This window comes from Amphiprion ocellaris, chromosome 10 (genome assembly GCF_022539595.1).
Source record: "Amphiprion ocellaris isolate individual 3 ecotype Okinawa chromosome 10, ASM2253959v1, whole genome shotgun sequence".
Lineage (NCBI taxonomy): Eukaryota > Metazoa > Chordata > Actinopteri > Pomacentridae > Amphiprion > Amphiprion ocellaris.
In genome coordinates, this window is record NC_072775.1 from 16,713,108 (window position 1) to 16,735,046 (window position 21,939).

The following is a 21,939-nucleotide window of genomic DNA, read 5'->3' on the forward strand; positions in this document are numbered from 1 at the left end:
GCCTCTGCTGAAAATCAAGTTTTTTTGTTTTTGTTTTTTTTTTAACCTTGTTATCATGTCAAAATCATGTTCTTTGTATGGTGGAAGTTGTATTCTGCGCAAAAAAAGCAGTCAGTGTCATATCTGAAACTGCACTTTGAAACTGCAGTGCACAGATGACACACTGAAAAGCACAGATGCAAGATTGGATTTCTGCATCTTTATTGCCCACCTCCCTCGGTTTTAAGCGTGTAGTCCCATACTTTGACTAGTGGCAGCTACCATTTGGGTAACAAAACATAATTTTTGGTATCATATATGTATTTCATGCTGCCACTTATTCATCCTCAGTGTGGCCATGGACTGTAGTTTCAAAGACTGTAACTTTCATCTTGATTTCAAGTGCAGGACCTCTCACCATTATTGCTCTATTTTATGTCTCCTGTCTGTCCTTTCAGAATTGGTTTCCCCTTGGAATGTACAAAACTGAATTACTCCAATATTACAACTTGCCGTGGCGTAGCAGGAAAGTAATTTTACAATGTTCAAGCAGAGGCAAGATGAGCTCATAGGCTCAAGCAACAGCAAGTGAGGAGGTGTGGGTGGAGCGACGGGCGGGGACTTCATACATCTGCACGAATTCTAGAGGAAGCAACTTTGTGGGCTTACTTCTAAGACATTTAACAGCAGGAAGGGATACACAGAGATGAGTTTTAAGGGTTTTAATCAATGACCAGAGAAGGACTTTTCGTAAATATCATGACAAAGTAAAGCACTAAAAAGGAGAAAAAGACAACAAAACAGATAACAGCCAAGGATTCAAAAGCAGAATATTATTAAACTCTATTAAACCATATTTTTTACTCTGCTTGTGTCCACCTCCCTCTTTAGTCCTTGGACCTCAAGGCCTACGCCTTGTCCAAGTGACCGACGTCTCCCTCCTGGTCGAGTGGGAGCATGTTCGAGGAGCAGAGTATTATGTGTTGACATATCATCCCAAATATGATGAGGGCGCCCAGGAGCAGGTAGGTTTTGAATTTTATTTTATTTTAGTTTTGATCACATCAGTGTCACATACATAATATCTTTCCTTCCAATCCACTGTATCCTAGGTTCGCATTCCCAACACAGAGAACTCCTACCTCATCACAGGGCTGGTTCCGGGGGTTACCTACATTGTCCAAGTCTATGCCGTCATCAAGGAAATCCAGAGTGAAGCAGACAAGATTGAAGCCACCACAGGTAAGTGCAGACAGCTGAAAAACAACAGTGGGGCTTTAAAATGTGAATAAGTTTGTGTTTGTCAGACTAAGCTTGGGCTGGGTGCAGCATGTTGCCCTTAAATGAAGTGGTTTAGAGGAAAGGCAGATGTGACCTATTACAGACTTGTGTGGCTCTGAGGCCAGGTGTGGCCTGCAGGTTTGAGGGATTTAGCTGGATTTTTCTGGGGATTAAATAGTCACATTTGAGGTCAGACGTAAGTATGTGTGTGATGAGGCATGAAAACACTTAAATGTTAAGCTTTTAAACGTTTAGCGGAAGGTGGTGTTGCACTTTAAGAAACAAGAAAGACTACGTAGTGAGCATTGACTTTTGAGATCTGAACATTAAAACTTGTTGATATCATGTCTTGTTATGGGCATTGAATGGATGGCTCATTCTACCTTTGCTGAAATATATGCAGTACTTTTACAGGATGAACATAGTTTTTCCCAGTATTTATTTATTCCAGTATCATACATGTATTTAAATGCTATGCTACGACAGCAATGAACAAGCTGAAGGCTGTCATCACTAAGTGTTTCATTAAGCACTGGTTTGTTAACCATTAAATCTTATGGTAATTACAAGGAAATGGCTCTACGGATGTGTTTAATGTAACATAGACATGCTCACAGATGTGGTAGGAGACAGATGTACAGAGAATGAGATTACTCGACAGGACTGATGGGAGTGAGTGAGGCTTTCACAAACTGGGAGAGACTGAGTGTAACTCTAATATGTGGTTAGCTTGGTTTGCCATGGAAAACCTCACGAAGCATGGCATTCCCATATGGGCATAAGAAAACACGCCATCATCTGGCTGATGGCTGTGTGAGGAGCACACAGCATGAGGCAGACATTTCACTGGTCGCATAGTTTTCATTTCAACTTCAAACGATGATCTACATCAAAGGAGAGTTTTAAATGAATGTTTTTCTGTTGTCCTGAGAAAAAAAGACATATTAGTTGGCATAGAAAAAATGCAAACCCTTTTCATTTGGTGACAGTTGTTTTGTTTGATGTTCCTGTTTTGTGTTTTTTCAACATATGCCACAAATCGAGACAACATTCCATATTGTCATATGGTCCCTATCTGTACATACACTATTTTTTGAGTTCCCATGAAAAGGTGTGTAAAAACGTCTTATAATTTCTGTCTGGATGTTCAATAGAGTTGGGTTGTACAATGAGAAAGTAGACACAGTACTGCAAAATTGTACTGTAACTTTAAAACAATTTAGTGTGAAAACAAAATCAGATAAAACCACATCCAAACCAATGATAGACAGACATTTACAGTATCTGTATATAACTGACAATCAATTACATATACAACCGCCTTCCCGCTAGAATTAACTAGAAAAGAGAACAAAACTCACACAAAATAAATGGAAATTGGTAACAAACAAACAACAGGTGTCCATTGACTTTATATGCAACATTAAGCTTTTTAAGTAAAATAGAAGTGATCATATTGAAGTAAGAACACAATGAAGCATCATTGGTGCAGACAACATGTGCAAACAATTTTAAAAATGCACTGTGACTGCACCACAAATCACACAATTAAAGCAAAAATAGAATCTGCATATTAGTCATAGACATTCATAGACAGGTCAGTACAGCACTTTATTGGCATTCTGTGAGTCTTGGCTCCATGAGGTCCTCCACAATCTGCAGTACATGTACAGTTTAGGTATAATTCTGATTATTTACACTGAGTGCAAAACATGTCAGTCTTTCTGTCTCACTCTACTCTACAAAGCTTTCAGTCACAACATGGAGAACAGCAGAAAAGGCTTCACTGAATGTATCCAGCTGGAGGATCCACTTTGAGCATTTTGCCATTAAACCAAACCTAGCATGAACCTTTTTGTTATGCAACATGGTTGTTTTTAGGCCAGTTATTGTAATTGCAAGGTAGTGCATTAAACAGGTTATTATTTAAGACTGAACCTAGTATAGTTGTAACCTGTTTTGTCTTTAGCAACTACTCATCTTTCATTTTATTGCATTGTTATGCATTTATTGGTCAGTTCACAAACTGCTACTTCTGGCGCAGTGATTGTAAACATTTTTAGAACATCTATTTTTCAGAAAATAAATAGAGTGCAGAGAGTCACTGTTCTGACAAAGAGCTCTGTCCTTTTTCTCTAGAATCCTGAGGACATTAAGGAACAGAGCGGGGCAGATGCTTTTTATTACACAAGCTTTAATACAGGCTTTCCAGTATGAAGTTCATGTCTGTACACCCAGTTCCACCAAACATTGTATCCTTCCCAGATGTCTCAACTATTGATGATATCCGAGTTCTTGGCCAGACAGAGGTCTCCATTCAGGTGGACTGGGGAAACCCACAAGCTGAAGTGGATTACTTCAGGCTCACACACATTGACCCGGCAGGACAGGAGGAGGAGCTGGATGTTCAGAAAAGCCAGGAGGCTCGAACCAAGCACACCATTGTGGGTAAGCCTTGTAGCAGAGGGAACACAAGTTTGCACAGAGGACATAAAACAACCTGAACATTTCTGGAACTGTTGCACCTGTACTGTAACCTGATGTATGTCAGGTGGCAAATCACTTTCAACTGATCCCATAGCTGCCTTATACTACTGGAGACCTTGAATTTACCATCTTTAACCTGTGTAATAGTTTGCCTCTTAACAGTAGATCGTCTATAAATTCTGTTGACTTCAATGGTCCTTTTACTTTTAAATTCACATTATTTACATTTGATTTTTTTCTTATAGAAGAAAAATGTAAATAAAGCTTTTTACATATGTAAACACTCATACAATAGATAAACACACTCATGCATACATATTCAGTATGGATTAAAGTGGTAATCTATACAAAATTATCAATATTATTCTTTAGATCTGCATATATGAAAAGCTTGCAATGCAAATATATATAAAGTAAAATATCGTATTATATAGCAAACATATCGTTGCTATAATAAATTCAAATATAAATTATGGAAAATACGTACTATTTTTGTAATGGTGTAGAATAGTGGCTCCCAACATTTCCGCTAATTGTGATCACTTAAAAAGAATCGATGTCTACTGACTTTCCTGTCAGACAAAACAAGAAAGAAACAAGAAATTAAGAAAAGTCAGAACATAATTTGTCTTATTGTTTCTTTTACTAACTGTGTGATCCTTCAGATTTACCCTGAGTTTGTGAACCACTTATAAAGAGCATTATAGTACAGAACTGAGCTCATTACATCCTGACCCATTTAAGAATACAAAATGTGTCTTTCCACAGGTCTGTATCCAGGAACTGAGTACCAGATCTCAGTCCAGGCCATCAAAGGAACCACTGATGGAAAATCGTCTTCTGTCACTGGTGCCACAGGTCAGTGTCAACACATCAGCACTCACAAGTCGTTTAACCTAACCTAATGTCTTACTATCAGTAGGCAGGAAATGGGCCTGATTTCCCTAAAATTGACTCCTGCCTGACATTAATTGCATTGTGACTGCATTTGTGCAACCACTGGCAGTGCCTGACACTTAAAATGATAGATCAGCCACTTGTGGAAGTGAAACACATTAAAGAAAGAGCGAGGATAACCATATTCCACTTAGTTTTGAATTGTGTGTTGCATCAAACGCAGCTCTTACCTCGTGTCAAGTCACCTATAATTCACCAGCGGTCAGAACCTAATAGGAAAAACACATAATCTGTCATACACAATACTGACACACCGTATTCTACAACCAGCTATTACCTTCCACACACGGCCAATGATAATAGCATAATGAATACAGCCAGCAAGAGGCACGATTATGGGTTAATGATGGAGGGCTGGAATTTACAGCCTAATAATCTGGACAATTTTGTAATGGCTGCGGTGAGTCTGGTCACAGAGGGGAAACATGATATGAATGGTGTAATGACTAAAGGATGCTCCCTGATGGTTGCAGCAAGAATGTCCATGATTTACAGAGTCCATCTGGTAATGTCGGATATTAGCATGTTGGTCTGACTGTGTTTTGGTCTGGTTTTAGAACGTGAGGAGGAATTCATTTTTCAGCTTCACTTTAGCAGCAGTTTCTTGACATTCAAATGCTCTAAAGTTATAATTTAAGTGTCAGACAAATGTTTCAGGATGGCACAGCAGGTCCTCAGTGACTCTCTTTATCCTCTTCTCCTGTCTCTCATTCCCTTTTACACTCATCCACCTCCAGAGCTTAGTCAGTTAAAGTCTCCAGCTCGATGGCTCTTCGCTTTTTCGACACTGAGGCAGCCAGTTTAATGGTTTTTAGTCATCAGTGTTAGCAAGGTATTTTCAACACTCACCTCTTTCTTTTGAAGCCAGTCAGGTGCTCAAGGGCCCCTGTCTTTGCCAATCTTTTTTTTTTCCTGTGTGAGAGTGCCACCCTACTTGTGTAGTAATTGCATGTGTGTTTATGTGTGGTCGTGTGTGTGTGAATGGGCTAATCTGCAGCAGACAGACAGCGGCTTGTCTCCACTCCAGTAGCTACAATCCTTCATTTTAGGTGTAGCACGAAAAGGCTTAGAGGTGATTGAAGAGGATAGTCCTCAGCTCTGTTTGCCAGAGAGGATGTGCAGGTTTCATGATGACTGGCATGGCGCAACAGAGAGCACGACCACCTATTATCTCACTAAACACGCTGTTTGCCTTTGGCCAGCATCGTTATACACAGCAGGAGATAAAAAGAACTGGAGGTGGGAATATGGAAAGTCCATGAATGCAGAGCGAGCGGTAATAAGGAAAAATAGGACAGTAAGCCCAGGTTATAGTAAAAAAATAAATAGAAAATGAGCTGAGATAATGGTACAACACATGAGCAGCAAGGACACAGCGTGAAATCAAGATATTTATAGGGATAGCAAGAGCAAGGCTAAGAAGGATATAAAAATAATGGGTCACAAAGAAGCAATTTCAGTGATATTACATAGCAGTATGTAAAACATTATTGTGTAGATGCTGCTGAGGTTTGCCCTAAGAGGCTGTAGCTGATGTCTACCATAACAGAAGCTCCCCAGTGGAAAGATTTCCCAACCTTTCTTCTTCATTTTTTCCCTTATCTTATATCCCTTTTCATTTCCTTGTGTGTTTCACAGTTAACTACTGTCAGTTTCTAAATGGTTTTGCTGTGGTCCCTCATACTGTGCCCTTTTTTCCACCTGATGTTAGAAAGTGAAAATGTTTCTCTAAATCCCACATATCTATGAAATATATTTTCAACCCTTTGGTTAGATATGCTGCAGTTAGACTTTGCTAAATGTGCACACTGAGATTGCTGTATAACTTAAAGTCCTTTCACTGCCAACAGTTCCAAAGTGAAATGATTCAATGACAGCAGACAGGAATCTCCACTCGGAGCAGACGTCTCACAGTCACTAACCTGCCAAAAGATTATAAGGTGTATAAACACAACATACCACGGCTTCTACTGCTGATTCAGATTCAATAAAGGCACCACCGAGGCCTATATAACCTAAAGCAGATGGCTTGGCTTAAGAAGAGGGTGTGAATTTTGAGCCTTTATGTTATCTGGATACGCTATAGCACCTCGTGTGGTCCAGTGGGAGTCTACTCAGACTTGTCCATCAGAGATTTCAGCTCTTTACTTTAAATTTTGAAAAAAATGTCAGTTGAAATTGTGAGAGGGAACAGTTTATAAAAGTCATGGGAACTCAAAAGGAATTCATGAAAGGTCAAGCTGAGACTGACAGATTGTGTGTATAAGTGCTCGTTGTCTGTTTATTAGATTGGAGTGTTAAGAGTTCAGCGGGCCTGTTTAAATGTGTGAATACGCACTTACACGTGTGTGCAGCAAGAATAAGGTAGTGGAAAGATGGCTTTTGATGATTTTCTTTGTGTGTGGCATCTAAATCTTGATAGCATTTTATGGAAGATTATTCTATAAAACATGCAAAGCCTACTATCCTCAAAAGCTAGATTTTTGCCTTGCATTTTTGCACTTAATGTAAATATACACATTCTCATTTTGTTGCAGTGTATACATTTGCTTCTGAATTGAGGACAGAATTTGTTTTGTGTGTGTTTATAACTTTTACCTGTTGTACATCTATGTTAAACTTATGTTTGTAATTGTACAGCTATGCATCAAATTAGGATGAAACAGTGATGTTTCCTTTCAATAGTATCTATATATCCCCAGTTTGAACAAAGAAAAGGCAAAGAAACTGTTTGTGTGTTTATGGAAACAGTAAAAGCCATATACAGTGGATGAAGGACAAAAGGATGATTTATAATAGCAAGAAATAGATTTCATGTCATTCGTATCATATGTTAGGTCTACAAGTACCTATATAGATAAGTCAGTTCTGTCATGAAGAATTACGAGCTGCTTACAGTCCATATAGATTCTTGGCCAAACATAAAAAAGTCTGTGGTTGCCAAAGGACTCCTCCACAAAGCATAAGTCACACCTGACATATTGTAGTCTCTAAAAGAAAGGAACCCCACTGACTGCATGTGTAGGCGTACTGTGTGGTTTCCACTGTACAGCGGGCTGTGAAGCTGTAAGGCTGTAAATGATGAAAGACAGCCTGTCACTGTGTGCCTTGTGGTCAGTGCCTCTGCTGAACATGCCACCCATAATGGATAAGCTGTTTTCCAAATGGCCGAAGCCGCAGCTTGTGTTGTGTAGCCTGATAGCCACTGACGCTGCACAGCTAGTGGGGTAGAACGTCTGGAGTAACTGGATCCATCATACTCTGCAACTTCAGAGCAAATGTAGGCTTGGAGCGGCCAGAAAAAAAAAAAAAATCTAATAACATAGAGCATTTGTCAGACAGTCAAGGCAGCAGCTATACAGCTTATAAGAGCGAAATGAATTGGACTTCTTTGTTCAGAGGGCGAAACAAAACATCAAAGAGGGAGAAGGAAACCTGTGTTCAAAAGGAAAACAAGGCATAGAGAATACAATGTGTATTCTGAAGGTCGTGAGCCAAATAGCAATTTTAATTCATTTTTAAAGAAGAATTATTGGGTTATTTAATTTCAGATCATCATGGGTCTTCTGCTTGATTGTCTCTGAGTTGCTTGAAACTCAACTATGAATATTTAAAATGATATCTGTGAAGCATTAGATTGATATATCAAGTTTCAAAATATATATATAATTTTAAAATTGCATGTCGACCCATTTTCAGCAAGTTTTTTAAGGCTTTGAAATTTGAGACTATGTTTAAATGACAATATCTCAGGAACTATTAAAGATAAAAGCCTAAAATGTCCCCTGTTTTTTGTCTTTATGCCATTGTTTTTGATATATTAGACAAGTATAAATATGAAATATGAAGAAGAAAATTGATGCTGTCGCGTAAAGTCTAATTTTTGAGAACAGATTAACGAAAAGATTGATAATACAGAGGTCAGCTAGTGATATTTTCTGAACCATGTGTGGCTGCATGTCACAGTAATACAGAATAACATTCATAATATTTTTAATATGAAAGACATGGGCACAAAAAATTTCCTAACTGCCACAAAACAAAAAAACATTGCAAGCTTGAGTTTCAAAATGGTTCTCCAAATAAAATAATTTTTAAAAAAGAAAAATTTTTCATTTGTGCACCTTAAAATATTTTATATATCAAGCAAAATTTTCATAAATACCTTTTTAAATGGCTATATTTTAATTACAGACAAATAAGGGGCAGTTGAACAGAAAGTTTTTAAAAATTCTTATAGTTTATGACATAAGCGTATTCTTTTGGGCTGTCAAACATACTATACAACATTTTCTGTTCTATCCCAATCAAAAACGTTTGCAGTGCTTCATCTTCTTCAGAGTGACTGTACAAACTGTATTTCTTGTAAAAGATTCTAAATTTATCATCCATCGTTCTCAAGTGACTAAAATGGAGTCTGTCAGGCCTGTTTAAGTTTGAGTGACAGTTGCTTCACATTTGCTGCCAAATTACAAGATGCAAACACAATCTGCTCGGAGCCTCATGCTGCCGCTTTGTCAATCAAGTCAGTCGCACAGTTTAGGTGTGAAACTGCGAAATAATTAGTTTCGCAGTCCACGTGAAAATTCAAGAACCAAGTTATTTTTATTCAGAAATCAACTTTTTATATAATTACAGTATCATTCAAAGAAACATTTAGATGGACGTCTGCATGTTTTATATACATTCTTGTAGTGGGCTCTGTTAGTGCTGCTCACTTAAAGTACTCGGACTTCTGTTCATTTTTTTTTTTAGACCATGGAGGAAACACTCAACCCTAATAAAACAGCCCTATTATAAATTCTTTCTGTGGTTAGCTCATGACAGACTGTCAGACCATGCAGCCACAAGGACGGGGAAGTGACAGAAGGAGAAGAGAGCAGAGACAAGGAGGCGATCTAGAGTTAGACAGTTGCATAGTTCCTTTCTTCTCCTTAATGCATCATGAATCAGTTTTCATGATGCAGACTGCACACTGACACAAGACTGACCTCGACTGAGCCGCTGCCATGGAGGAATAATCCTAAATGGTGATTGCTTTTACATTTCCCTCCACTTCCTCTGTGCCGGTCTTACTATCCCTCTGTGTTGCTCCCGTTTTATTTTCTGTCTCTTTGTTGCCCTCCCTCTTCGCTTTCATCGAGATTGCCTTGACAGACCCTAACACCCATCTACACACATGTGCCACCAACTGCTCCGCCTGCGTCTCCCATATGTCTCCTGTGATTCCTCAAACCCACAGACTTTCGTAATGCAGCTCTGTGTTCTGTTCTGCTCCTGTGTCCTTCCTCTGCAACTTGTACTGCAGAGTCGAGTGAACAAGACATGGGTTGAGTTCAGATCTTCAGAGAACAGATTCTCCTTTTTAGTTTATTGTCTTTAGCATCTATACTAAAAAATAAAACCTCAACGAGTTTATAAAAATTTGCAATATATTGGGGAAAAAAATCACGATGAATGCATCCTTTTCTGACTAAAAAGCAGAAAAAGCCACCAGTGACATTCCTTCAGATTGCTCTATTGTTCCGTCTTGACAAACACTGCTGCAGAATATTTGTGCAGCTTAGTCTTGACGGGCCGGTATATCCTATCAGAAGTGCTTGTCAAATGTTCAGACGGCTTCAGAAACTGCCTGCCCGCACACATTTCTGATGTCAGAATTGTAGGGACTGTTACAGTTTTTGTTGCTTTCCAAAACCAGCCATTTGAATTTCACGCTCACTTCCGCCAGCTGTGCTGAGGAACATCTCTCTCAGGCTCCTTTTTTTTTGTTTTCTCATTTCATTTTATTTTTTTTGCCCCACTATTTCTGTCATTTTCCATGTTTACGAGAAGAAAAATGCAGCACTGTGAGTGTCTCCTAGTACAGACTGTCTGAAAATACCCACTGTTGTCCCCACATGTAAATGATTGCTGCATCTCCCCAATCTCTGTGAGTGTGACCGTTCTGGACAGCAATAAACACTTTTGCCTCCTGAAAGGGTTAAAGAATGTGTGATTTAACTATGTCAGGTCATATGTACCTGCTTCATGCAGCTTTGAAAGCCTATTATCCACCTGCTTCCTCCACTCAGACTACATTAAAATGTTCAAACAAAAGAAGGAGCCTTGATCTACACTCTACATTTGCCATTGTCGAACATGCTGATCATGCCCCATGCAATTTAAGAGAAAACCATTATGTTTTTGCTTGATTGAAACACCACAAAATCTTGCACATGCTACGTAAATTCATACAAGAAGAATCCAAATCAGCAGAAACCTACAAGCCTTTTGTATACAATCGTTTTGAATTAAGAAGAGTGATAATGACTACAATTAAATCAGTATGCAACACAAAATTCGCAGCATTAGTCAAGTTCAGATTATGCAAAATTGCTTATGGCTATGTTTTCTTAGCCTGAGTCTTGTGGTTGTATAAATTATCTCTCCTGTTAATTAACAGTAACTAACTAAAAGTGGAGGTCGTGTGCAAGAAGTTTGATCATTACGGTGATCTTTTCCTATGCTATTTTTTTTTTTTTTTTTTTAAACAGTTATACCAATCAAAAGATCACAACTTGTGAAGATTCATGGTGTTTTATCAGTGTTCTTGACAATGGTGCTTCCTTTAACTTCTTGTGTTTGTCTTGAACAATAACATTTGACAAGCCCAATGTTAAAGGTTTCTTAGCAGCGCTACCTGTAATTACAACCATGCAGTGGAGGAATTCATGGGCTGGTGCGAGTTGTGATTCTTGGACATTAATGCATCTAAAACTAAAGCAAGGCTAACTGGCTTTAGAAAGAATCCAATAGCCATCTCTCGTGATGTAAATAAAGATCAGGCTGTTGAGGTTGGGCAGCACTATAAAAATCTTTGCACTTTAATCAACACTAAGCTGGCCTCCGGGCCTTTTCTGTGTGTAGAAAAAACATCAGCACATGGACTTTTATTGTAAGCTTTAAGGTTTTAATGTCGACAATACCTTAGTGAAAGTGTTTTATTTCTGCTTCATTGAATCAGTCCTGGTATTCTTTTTAATCAGCTTGCATGCATCACTTGCCCTCACAAATAGAAGCAGATTGCGGGTTATATGTAGAAAAACTGTGGGCATGACCTCAAAGGATCTTTCTCATCTGTACAATGTTAGGACTTTGAAAAGTCAATCTGATCCCAGCCACCTCCCGTCTAAAGAATTCAAGTTGCTCCTGTCTGTCTGGCTGCAGATACAATCTGCCAACATGCAGCACAAATAGACCTTAAATTAAATGTGATGTTTATTTTGTGTTTGTTGTATTTTTTATTGTTTATCTGATGCTTATGTGATTACTCCTGGCTGTATAACGACTTGCCCCCTGTGGATAATTAAGATATCCTCAATTCTTTGTGATTTAGTCATGAGAATTAGTTTGGTGTAATAAAGTGGCAGATGTTTGTTCTTCCAAATAGTTCCTCACGGGCTGCGTTGTTTAATCTTATAATACCTGCCAGTAGGAAATCAATTTTACGACTTTTTCCATCTACCACCAAATAGCCTTCCTGTTCTGCTGTTCTTATTTAGTGTGTTTTCTTCTGTTTTGTTTGCACCATATATTACATATCTCAATGATGCATCTCCTGGCTTCTGTTTTATGTTCTCTGGGTGCAATTAAATTGTGCTTTCTTCTCAATGGAGTTTTCAAAGACAGGATAGAGTTGGTGAAAAAATCTGTAAAAGTTCGCCTTTCGATTCTAACTTTCCTCGTTGTTTCTGCAGACATTGACAGTCCAACAAACCTTGTGGCCACTGAAGTAACAGAGGACACTGCTACAGTGTCCTGGGATCCAGTTCAGGCTCAGATTGAGGGCTACATGCTGAGCTACACCTCTGCTGAGGGCTCCAGCTCAGACATCCCTGTAGGACGTGACAGCACCTCATACCGGCTGGTCGGCTTGAGGCCTGGAGTTCTCCACACTGTCTACATCTGGGCCTACAGAGGAGACAAAGTCAGCAGGAAGAGTTCAACCGAAGCTGAAACAGGTAAACTTTGAATCAGTTACTAATAGGAGTGATAGATGACATCCACAGAGGTAAGATACAAAACGTAAACCACTAACCCATCCTTTTCAACATGATGGTGAACCTGCTCTGAGCAAACAAATGTTCAAGTGTTTTTATCCTCTCTGTACACTTTGTTACCAGCTGCACGCTGACCTGTGATTCTCAGGAAAGTGTTCAAAAGCAGAGTATTCCTTTTCTTTCTTAGAACTTTTACAGCCTGTGGACAACGGAAAAATGTTTTCAGTGTCTGAGTGTTTTATTTAGCTCCTTTGTGCGAGATGCTCTCAACTCAAGTAGACCCCATGTACAATGCACAAATCATTTCCTTTTGATCTTTGGTCTGTTGGATTTCTGCACAATTTTCTTTTCAACAAGTGAAAAGCATCAGTGGAGACATTTTACACATAGCACACTAACCCCACTTATCCTAACTGCCAAGAGAAATACTGGAACTCTCACTGAAGAAAGGCTATTTACCATAATGAGGCTGGGCACCTTATTTAAAGGCGGTATAGTTTAGCCTGGGGCAGAATGTCCATGAGATGTTTGAGAAGAGACAATTTTGCTTCGTCAACAAGGCAAACTATTTTGTTTCTCCGATCTCCTATGTTCTCCTGTCTCTTAATCTGACTGCTGTGCAGGTTAACAGCTGCTGCTGTCTGCTTGCATTTATGTTACGGAAGAAAGTCAGCGGAAGAACAGTTCTGAGTGCTGACTGGCATTTATCCAAAAACCTATAAAAATTCAGTAGAGCAGCAGGATCAGAAACTTTAAGGAATTTACATACTCTGCAGTAAGGGAGGAGATATTTCGCACAATATTATTACACTATAAAATAAGATTTTTAACCATTTTTTTAACTATTGGTTTACATATTTCCCCTGTTTTGTTAAATTATAGATACTTACTAGTAAAAATGTGTGAGGACATAATTGGATAGTTTTACTGTATAGATTTTACCAATATTTGCATTTTTTCTCATGATTTAATCTATATTTTTTAACTTTAACTAACCCAACTTTAACACATTTTTACTGGCCCTTTTGCTGCCAGATTTCCATCATTTTTATGTGATTTTTTTTGACAGTGTGCATCTGTTAGATACAACAGTGTGAATGTTTGATATGGTCAGAAATGCAATATGAGAGTATAGGCATGAACTCCAACAACACAGTCTACATTTGAAATTATTTGTTGACTGTAGAATTATCACAGTTACATTTCTACATGGCTGTTGTTGTGGTGTGTGTGAGTATATGCGTGAGTGTCTGTGCATGTGTGTGTCGAAGTAGAAATATCGTTCCATTGCTTAAAGCTGTTGATTTGAATTGCCATGCTTGCTAAATATACCACATCCCACATTTGCATCCAAAATATAAAATCCTGCCTCAGATTTCTGAATTTTCCAGGTTCCTTTTGATGAAAGTTGCAGACATGTTCACTCCAATAGCCTCACTCATACCTGAAACAGCAGGAAGCAAATATCTGAAGTTAAACTATGACTCAAAGCAATATGGAAGGGGGAAGTTTTACAAATACTTTTTTTTTTTTTAATGAGAAAAGGTTGTGACTGTTATGTGCCAATTATTCCACAAAAAAGTTTTCACTGATAAGAAGTTATCACCAAAGTCTATTCAAAGTCACAATACTGAATCAATGCTTCTTCCCTTAGTTGCCCTTTCAGCACGAGCTGTCTAGAAATAAAGAGATGTATACTGCACTTCCAAAACAGACCGCAATGAACACAGGAGCCATATCCAGACAATATTTGAAAACTATAATACGTTCCTGCACATTGACTTACCTTTTAATACATTCAAGTACATTTCAGGACAGCTTAGCCAATAGAATTAAAGAATTTATCTGTTTTTTCCTCCGTAGTTACATTTTGACTCCAACTTAGCTGCCTTTTTGTGGCGAGGGTACATTAATGACCAGTCGTATGTCCGTCCATCATCTGTACCTGCCAAAGAGACAGACAACTCACAATTTAAAATCAACAGTCCCTTCTGAGGAGAACACCCAGAGAAAACCTATGCAGCGCTGTAAAAGCATGAAAACTCCACAAAGAAAGGCCCCAGCTGATCATCAAATTCAAACTGTGAACCTTCATGCTGTGAGGCGACAGTGCTAACCACTGCACACTGTGCCACCCTGATGAGTCCTACAGCACAGAGATTACCAGACCAGCCTGCAGCAAGTACACAGCTAAAGTGCAGATACTGTGTTTTTTAGCTCCATTTTGTAGTAACTGCAAATTAAAATGCTGTCATCATAGAAATTACACCTTTCATTGGATTAATAATTTTTATATAGAGAAACTGATCTCATAAACTCAGATACAGGCTATAACTCTACTTTGACCAAATGCGTAGTTACTGCAATTTCCCCATTTATTGCAGCATAGTTGTCCATAGATGGAAACCTGCCACATCCACTGCCAGTCTGGAAGTCTGAATATAGTCTGTTCTAGTGGCATGAGTTAGTGAAACAGACTGAGATATCAAAGCCAGTGTTACTATAAGACGCAACATGAGTGACTGAGATTGTTCTTTTAAAATTCCATCATTCTTTCATATTTTGCTCTGAGCAAATTAAAAAAAAAAGTGTACTACTGTATAGTTTGCATGTTTCCTGATTAATATAGTTCATAGAACCACTGATTACATATTAATGTGATGTCAAACTTGGATTCAACACAAAATTTGGCTTTATAATTTCATGTGTTTTTTAATGAAATGTTGAAATAATTAATAAACTAAAATTACCAACATTTAGTTTTTACATTAAAGCACAAACAAGTTTTATCCACGTTTGACATCTTCTCTAGTGTTTCCAGCCTCTGAATGCAGGTGCACCTACACACTGCTGATTCTGTGTCAGAGGTGCGTAGTTTCTGTCATGTTTGCATCAGATGTAGTGATGTCTTGTAGTTGTGTCTACTAACTATAACTCCCCATGCAGAGCTGGATGCTCCTACTAATTTCTTGGCCCAGGATGAGACAGAGTCCAGCCTCATGGTGTACTGGGATCGCCCTCAGGCAGAAATTGATGGTTACATCCTAACCTATAGCTCCACCGAGGGCTCAAGTGAGGAAATCCTAGTTGGGTCTGACAGCACTTCATACATGCTGACTGGCCTGAGGCCTGGGGTTCTCTACACTGTCTACATCTTGGCCTTCAAGGGAAGCAAAGCCAGCACGAAGATCTCGACTCAAGCGGAGACAGGTCTCATTTCTACAACTTTTGTTCAAAACCAAAGAACTTTGATGTTTGAATAACTACTGTTAAATCTGAAGGAAACCCCTCTTCCTGGGTTCAACATGATAATATCCTTGTATGTTTCTCTTTAAAATAGAATGATATACAGATTGGTGGCAGATTAAAGTTAAAAAATAAAGTATAAATAAAATATAAAGTGTTCTATACATAAAGTATTCTTCAATTCTCTGTGAGTCTGCTGGACAAATGAACAAAGTATTCATTCATTTGGTGTTAAAGAGCCCTGTCCAGAATGTCCCTTTGGTGTACAGTTGAGTTGATGTCTGATATTTTTCAGGCTTTTCCTTTAATTTGTCACTCATCTGTTCATTGTATTTTGCATCACTGTAGTTTGTGTATTAATATCCCCTACTAACATCTTTCTGTAGAAATGGATGCTCCTGCTAACCTCTTAGCCCGAGATGAAACAGAGTCCAGCTTCAGCGTCTCATGGGATCCAGTCCAGGCTGAAATTGATGGCTACATTCTAACCTACACCTCTTCTGACGGCTCTAGTGGGGAAATCCCAGTGGGGCCTGACAGAACCTCTTATCTGCTGACTGGTTTGAGGCCTGGGGCCCTCTACACTGTCTACATCTGGGCCGTGAAGGGAAGCAAAGCGACAAGGAAAATCTCAACACAAGCTGAGACAGGTGTCAAGCATACCTTTTTGTTAAGCCAAATTAGCCGTCTAGTGCATCCATGTTAATGCCTGAGACCTTCAAGTAGCCCATATTTACAGCTGTTTTGACAAGACAACAAAACAACTCCCTTGTAAACCCTTAAAAAGAGAAGTGTGTCTCACATGGTAGACCGATCAGAATCTGCTTGTTTGTTTAAAGCAGGTTTCCAATGTATTACTCCATCAGCTCATCCATCTACTTGCCAGCATCTTCTTTGGGTCATGAAAAGTGCAGCAGTGCGGACGTCTTTTTCCTCAATAACTTACTCAAGCTCTTCCTGAGCAGTCCTATGCCAGCGCAGAGGTATAATCCCTCCAGCATGTCCTGGGACAACCTGCAGTCTCATTTCAGCCAGTCATGGTACAGACAAAACATTCGTTCCATTTGCCATGCTGGTAGTGCAACCACTCCATTCATACTGCCTCTAAGATCTATGAATCCTTCATTCTTTGACACAGACTGAGGTTAGCAAACATGTTGGGGAACTTCATTTCAGCCTCTTTAATTCAACAATGTCCTCATTTCATTTGCTCTTCAAAGTTCATGATGGCAGGTGAGGAAGGGCTTGAAGATAGACTCAAGAAACTCAAAGCTTTGGCTCAGCTGTCTCTTCACAAGCACCATCTGAGATAATATCGGCAGCACTGAAGTCAATTTCCTCTAACATTCAGTTTGTTCAACTACACCTGTGTGTAAAATCCCAATTTACTTGGATCCTTGAGGCTGCTTCCACCTTATCTGAGTAGGATGAGACATTATTTGACAGAAGAGGATGATAGAAGGCCTGGAGGGACTCCTTCCCTTTACAGTCTTATTCACTGATCATGTGCACCAGCGGTTTTTGGGTTGCCACAATCACAAGCACTCTTCATCTTCAAACCACAGCACCGTGCACCTTGATAATGTTGCATAATAAAGCTGAGACCTGAAATTATTCCAGGCAGAGAAAGCAGGAATTTTCAGAAAGTTCAGAGGAACACTTTGAGCAATAAATTCTCCTTACAACATGCTGATGCAACGGCAGAATCTCCAACTGTGCAACAGCCAGAATTTATTAGTATGTCCACCCTGCAAACTCGGCAGGTGGTTCCTGAATATGATAAATACCTCAGTTGGTCAATAAGTCTGGTTCCAAAACAAACACTGTATCTAGAGGTGAGGCCAAAAATATTTAGTCTGTGTGTCTCAGCCTCATGCAGTAGCTCAGACTCAGTCTGTCCCACATGTTGCACATTCAGGCACTTTTGTTACTAGTCAGGTCTGCATCATCAAAGTCTGTCTGTGCCATTTGCCTGAAAAGAATTGCTCCTCCATTCAGCATTTCTGGCAGAGCTACTGGGTTTATGCAGCCAGCAGGCCTGGCTTCAGTGTGGGCTCAGATGCTAGTTTTGTCAGCTCTTGCTAGAACCATGTCCCTATACAGAACTGTATGTTCCCATATCCCTTTTGGCCAAAGAAAAACAGAAGCCATCTTCAAAATGTCATCAGACCACGTACAGACAGAAATCAATGGATGTAATCACAAATCTAATGAAGACACAAGCATGGAGACCCTCTGGAGCCTGATACTGTTACATACAGTGTCTAACTGAACTGCCAGACTGCTCCTATCCTTCATATCATGGAGTTAGCTGTAAATGGGAAACAAAGCATTCCGGTTGCAGCTAATGGTTTGAAAAAGAGGCATTTTTATGGTACGATCTGTTTATGTAATAATCATTTTTCCTTATTTACTCACTGTCATGTTACTAGTACTTGTAGCAACATCAGGCTAAGTTGTTTCATTACCCATTTTGGTGAGAGATGAAACAACAACTCTTGTAGTTTGCATAAGTAGTTCTCGTAGTTTGCATGAGTAGTATATTTAACCACTTCCACTAACATCTTTCTGTAGAAATGGATGCTCCTGCTAACCTCCTAGCCCGAGATGAGACAGAGTCCAGCTTCAGCGTGTCATGGGATCCAGTCCAGGCAGAAATTAATGGCTACATCCTAACCTATAGCTCTTTTGAGGGCTCTAGTGAGGAAATCCCAATTGGGTCTGACAGAACCTCTTACATGCTGAGTAGCCTGAGGCCTGGAGTTCTCTACACTGTCTACGTCTGGGCCGTCAAGGGGAGCAAAGCGACCAGGAAGATCTCAACACAAGCTGAGACAGGTTAATACAATATGACCAGGCAGTTTTTTTCTTTTGATAATTTTAAAGGTCTCCTATCTCTTGAAATGGCCATAAAAAAGAAAATCTGTAGCAACTCTTCTTTTGAATATCTTAATGCATTTGGTAAAATCGGCTAGATGCTATTCAAAAGGAGTTTTTTCCCATTAAAGAAAACCTCTGACATTCATATGAGCTAATTGTGAATCTATTAATACTAAAAATGAACCATTATTTTAAATACAGATGAGGTAAAACACATTAAAATAAAACTAGATGATGAAATCAGGATTTTTAGGATTTGCTATATGGTCTGAAGCAATCGTGGAAAATGGTAATGGAATACCTATTCAGGCAACCAACCCAGTGATTTGTTATTTTTTAACAAGGAGGGCAGTGCCTGACTGCTACAGCACCACCAACCAACATACACACTCATATACGTACACGGAGGATGGCAGGTTAACAAGTTGGTTGTAATTAGGTCATCTGGCTAGCAACAAGGGGGAGGCATCCCTGCTCAAACTGCCTCCTAAACATACCTAACTCAACAATATCTTTGTTACTAGGCATCAAACGACTGTGTAGGGCCCCTAAATACTGTAGCTGTGAGACTGCTTTAAAATGTTGCTGTCATCTCAACACAAAGCTGCCTTTCAGTGATGAGTCCCAGGTGTTGTTACATCCACCAGCTCAAACAGGTTAACTGCTCTATTAATGCTAACAAAAAGTTCTTAGTCTGAGACTATTGATAAGAAGTTCCAGTCAGTCAGGCTCTGCTACATGTGGTCCTAGTTTGGGTAATACTGGTGGTACAGAAGCAGAGAAGGGTCACTTTCTAGGAGCTGATTTATGGGCAGATGCAGGAAAGCCACTGGTTTTAGAGGAAGAGGACAAGAACTACAGTATTTTCACTTCAAAAGAGTTAGTGAGGAATCTTGTGATCCTAATTCATGCTGAAATTAGGCTGTGGATTCCTACTATGTGGATGTAAGTGCATGTCTTAAATGAGAGGAGTGCACACACTGGTATTCACAGGGGTCAACGGTTAAGTGAGAAAGTAAGAAAGCGCATCTGAGTAATTTGGTTCAAACAGGGAGCTTTCAGCAGTGCTTGCATCTTGTGTCAAGGAGTGTTTGATGAATGTAAAGCAACCTGTAAATTGAAATTGATTAGTGTCCTCCTCAAAACAGTCGATGCTGTCAAAAAAGGTAGTAGCTATAGTGGGATTGATTTTAAAAATATGATGCTTTTTGATGTTTTATGCATACTAAAGGACAATCTGTACTTTTATTTATGAAACCGCAGTTTTCTTACAAAGTGAAGATTTGTTTTTGGGTTTTTTTGAGCTTGCAAAGTACCAGGAAGCACCAAAACTCTGGTTCTGACCAGGTCACTGGGTTTGCCTCATAACTCGGAGTGGAGTAAGACACAGCAGCACATGGTGAAAGGTTTACAACAGGGGTGTCATTGTCTAATCCAGATGATCTGTAAAAAACCTCACGGGAGCTTTAAGTGAAAGCTGGATCTTTTTCAATTAGGCAGCAAATGACCAAGGTTTTGGATTATAAACTTTTATCGTCGTAACTCATTAGAAACCGCCAGGGGATGCAGGCCGATGTGGTGCTGGGTTCAAAAAGGAAAGTTGTTGTGTCAAAAGATATCATCTGGGATTCATAAAAGCACATGTTATTACATTTGTGACTTTACTGGATGTAGTAACAATCACCATTAATATGTCAGGTGAAACTCTCCCAAACTGAGTTTCACAGACCTTTCTCAAGCTTTTCCTTCCACTAATGATACCATTGGTGCTAAAGAATTTGTCACCCTTCACACTGTTTTTTAAAAATGGAGTTTTTAGCTGAAGGGTGCTAAAAAATAGGACTATTAATATGAATTAGTAATAGATTGTTTCTAATCATTTTCTACCTTATGGTGACATACATGTGCGCTTCCTCTAATTTCATGAGCCGTGGGAGGTTAAAGATGCCCCTGCTTCACCAGGCGTCCTTTTGTCAGACAAATTATTAAAGCGTCTGTTTCAGGTCAAACCTCGGAAGCATTTAAATCAGGGAGAGGATAACTGCTAGTTTATCTGCAAATGGTAACTGCGCGGGCAGATGGTAGACATCACTGTTGCTGGGCTTCAGATGGAGGGAGGTTGAAAAGCTGTGCTGTCAAATACATTAATCTTGGGCTCATCATTTGTGGCTCATTAAGGGAATAAAGAGCGATGAATGAGAATGGATTCTACTCCAGACTGAAACACACAAAATGTATGAAATAACAGAAAAAAATATTAAAATAATGAAACCATCTTGCACCAAAACTGCTAAAAGGTGTTTCTGAACAACTGAAAAAGAACCTAATATTATTATTACATTTCCCTAAATTTAGTCTGGACTCTAATAAAAACAGCACCAAAATTCTTTTTCTTGTCAAACTAAGAATTGACTTTACAAGACATAATGTGTGAATTAATGCTCTTGTACTGTAATCCACTGTGATTTACATTCATCCCCACAGAGATTGATTCCCCTAAGGACCTGAAGGCTACAGATGTGACGCTGGACTCTGCTTCTCTGACATGGATTCCTCCTCTGGCTGACATCGAGGGTTACATTCTGACCTACAGAGATGAAGAGGGCAACATGGAGGTACTGAACACACATTTTCTCACCCAAACACATACACACCATACCACAAGTTATACATTTTCAGGTATGACGCGCATGGAAAGAGTGATGTCCAGGTATATCTCATGTTTTATACAACCGATAGATGAAATTACAAAGAATACACCCTGGAGTGGAAACGTGTGGGAGGATGCACAGATCCTCATACTCTCTACTGGGTAAAAATAGAGCCTGTGGAAAAACTGTTCTCCTTGTCTAATCTTTAAATCGATTCAGACAGCTCTTCACTGCCTGAAAGAAGACTGAGGCTAAAGGTGCAAGTTAAATTTAAGCTCTGTAGAACACTGACCTCTTGTGGCCACAAATGAAACAAAAGAAACTAGTCCGTAGATTTTTTTTTTTTTTTTTTTAAGATTAGAGGAGCCAGTTTTGCGCATGTGTTAAGCTGAATATTAGTACAGCATCATTAATCA

The 21,939-nt window shown here is 39.2% G+C and overlaps 1 protein-coding gene across 3 annotated transcripts in view; it reads left to right on the forward strand.

Moving 5' to 3' along the window:
* Positions 1-21,939, forward strand: part of tnn (tenascin N) — a 39,159-nt gene that overhangs the window by 11,614 nt on the left and 5,606 nt on the right. The window contains exons 5-13 of one of the 3 annotated variants that reach the window (XM_035947820.2): positions 871-1,004; positions 1,092-1,221; positions 3,526-3,708; positions 4,516-4,605; positions 12,444-12,707; positions 15,693-15,956; positions 16,379-16,642; positions 18,567-18,830; positions 21,357-21,487. In XM_035947820.2, the coding sequence (XP_035803713.2) occupies positions 871-1,004; positions 1,092-1,221; positions 3,526-3,708; positions 4,516-4,605; positions 12,444-12,707; positions 15,693-15,956; positions 16,379-16,642; positions 18,567-18,830; positions 21,357-21,487 (1,724 nt within the window). The remainder of the gene's footprint in view (positions 1-870; positions 1,005-1,091; positions 1,222-3,525; positions 3,709-4,515; positions 4,606-12,443; positions 12,708-15,692; positions 15,957-16,378; positions 16,643-18,566; positions 18,831-21,356; positions 21,488-21,939) is intronic. The other 2 variants (XM_035947821.2, XM_035947823.2) reach the window with 2 other exon arrangements.